The sequence below is a fragment of the Penaeus chinensis genome, chromosome 29, assembly GCF_019202785.1.
Source record: "Penaeus chinensis breed Huanghai No. 1 chromosome 29, ASM1920278v2, whole genome shotgun sequence".
NCBI lineage: Eukaryota > Metazoa > Arthropoda > Malacostraca > Decapoda > Penaeidae > Penaeus > Penaeus chinensis.
The window spans coordinates 19242506-19245005 of record NC_061847.1 but is presented as its reverse complement, the minus strand read 5'-3'; the positions used below and the strand labels follow the sequence as shown (position 1 = coordinate 19245005).

The window sequence follows — 2500 nt, the reverse complement described above, 5'->3', positions numbered from 1 at the left end:
TTCTTGTTATATTTATATTAATATGCTTATTGTTGTTACTGTTACTATTATTATTATCATTATTGTTATTATTATTATTATTATTATTATTATTATTATTATTGTTATTATCATTATTATTATCATCATCATCATCATGATCATTATTATTATTATTGTAAACATCATTATTGTTATTATTATTACCATCACCATTGTTATTTCATCATTAACAACCCTTTATTTCTTCTTCTTCTTACTATTATTATTATAACTATTATTAGTAGTATTATTGTTACTGTTGTTGTTTTTGTTGCTATGCTTATCATTGTTAAAACTATTATCTTAAACTATTATTCTTGTTCTTATTATTACTATTTATTACTATTGCTATTCATTATTGATTTTATCATCATCATTATTATTATTACTATTCTTCTTATTATTATTATTATTGTTGTTGTTGTTATTATTATTATTATCATTATTATTATTAATTTTATTATTATCATTATTTTTATTATTATCGTCATTTTTATTTTTTTTTTCATTATCAGTGTTATCATTATCATCTCTATTTTCATTATAGTCATAATCATTATCATCCTTTTGTTATCTGTTTACCAATCTATCGATCTATCTATTACTGTCATCCTTTTTACAGTCATTATGATAATCATTATCATTATCATCATTATTATTATTATCGTTATTATTATTTTCATTATTATCATTATTGGTATTGTTGCTGTTGTTTTTATTATTATTATTATTACTATTGCTATTATTATTATTATTATTATTATTATTATTATTATTATTATTATTATTATCACTATCATTATTATTGTTATCATTTTTATTATTATCATTATTATTGATATCATTAATCTCATTATTACTATTTTGTTTATCATTATTATTATCATTATTATTATTATCATTATTATTATTATTATTATTATTACCATTATTATCATTATTATTATTATTATTATCATTATGATAATAATAATATTAATGATAATAATAATAATAATTATTATCATTATTATCATTATCATCATCATCATAATGATAATAAAAATGATACTAATGATAATATCATAATAATAATAATAATAATAATGATAATGATAATAACAACAATAATAATAATAATAATTATAATTATCATTATTGTTATTGTTATTATTGTTATCATTGTTATTATTATTATTATTATCATTATTATTATTACTATTATTATCATTATTATTATTATTATATTTTTTGTTATTACTATCATCGTTATTATTATCATCATTGTTATTATTATCTATTATAATTGTTATTATTATCTATTATAATTGTTATTATTATCTATTATAATTGTTATTATTATCTATTATAATTGTTATCAATATCATCCTTGTTACTTTTATCATTATCATTATTATCACCATTTTTTTTTTCATTATTATCATTATCATTTTTATCATTATCATTATTGTTATTATTTTGATATTATAATTACAATTATTATCTCCATTGCTATTGTTGCTACTATAATCATTAACGACATAATTTCATTACAATTATTATCATTATTATAATTATTATTATTATTGTTATTATTATTATCATTATCGTTATTATTATTATTATTATTATTATTATTATTATTATTATTATCATTACTATTATTATTACTAATATTATAATTATTATTGTTACTATCAATATGATTATGGTTATGATTACCATCACTATGAATAAAAACAAAATCCGAAGCATGCTCGTTACACGTAAGAGTCACGCCGAATACGGGTCTCGAAACACCTGTGCTTTCCCTATAGATTCAAACAGCTGTGACGATCGCAGGGCATCGGTTAAGGTAACCCTGGCATCACGTCTTTTTGCCAAAATTATTTCCAAGATGTACGACAACACACCTGTGTCGGGCGCCGTTGTTGTCTTCTCACAGCTTTTAAAAAACCCAGGATGAAAAACCGTGGCGCCAAAGCCTACAATCATTCCCATAATCGTGTGATTTTATCTCTCCTTTCCTCCTAAGGCCGAGATATACTGTCCTCTGGGAAAACTGTGAGTGCACGTGGCCATTAACCTCGTGGCCTTAGCAATGTCATGGGATGTCCTTACGTAACGACAGGAGGCAGGTTTTCACGTACAAGAAAAACTTGATAAGTGCCCCACAGTCGCCACCCACCTCAGTCACTTCGAAAGAGTTGATGAGAAGCCCTTGGGGGACGCTTCGAAGATTCCCCGATAGGTTCTTGGGAGTTCTCTATCGCTCTTGAAGACTGGTGAGGCTCAGCTCTGCAATACATTCCGGGAGGAGATTCTTGCAAGCTGCAAGGTGTGACGTCCATCGGGTTTCTGTGGCTGATTGAAGGAGAATTTGCAAGGGATCCGTGGAGGAATCCTTCAGCGTTCCGCGGTTGCTGCAGGAGATTCAGCCGACACGTGAAAATGATGCTTCGACTGATTGTTGGTGAGACACTAAATTAATTATGCAAAA

The 2500-nt window shown here is 24.8% G+C and overlaps 1 protein-coding gene across 1 annotated transcript in view; it reads left to right on the top strand.

The window, feature by feature from the left end:
• The first annotated feature begins 2217 nt into the window (after positions 1–2217).
• Positions 2218–2500, top strand: part of LOC125040411 (inactive pancreatic lipase-related protein 1-like) — a 9041-nt gene continuing 8758 nt past the window's right edge. Inside the window, exon 1 of the mRNA XM_047634963.1 lies at positions 2218–2473. Within this exon, the coding sequence (XP_047490919.1) occupies positions 2452–2473 (22 nt within the window). The 5' untranslated portion in view covers positions 2218–2451. The remainder of the gene's footprint in view (positions 2474–2500) is intronic.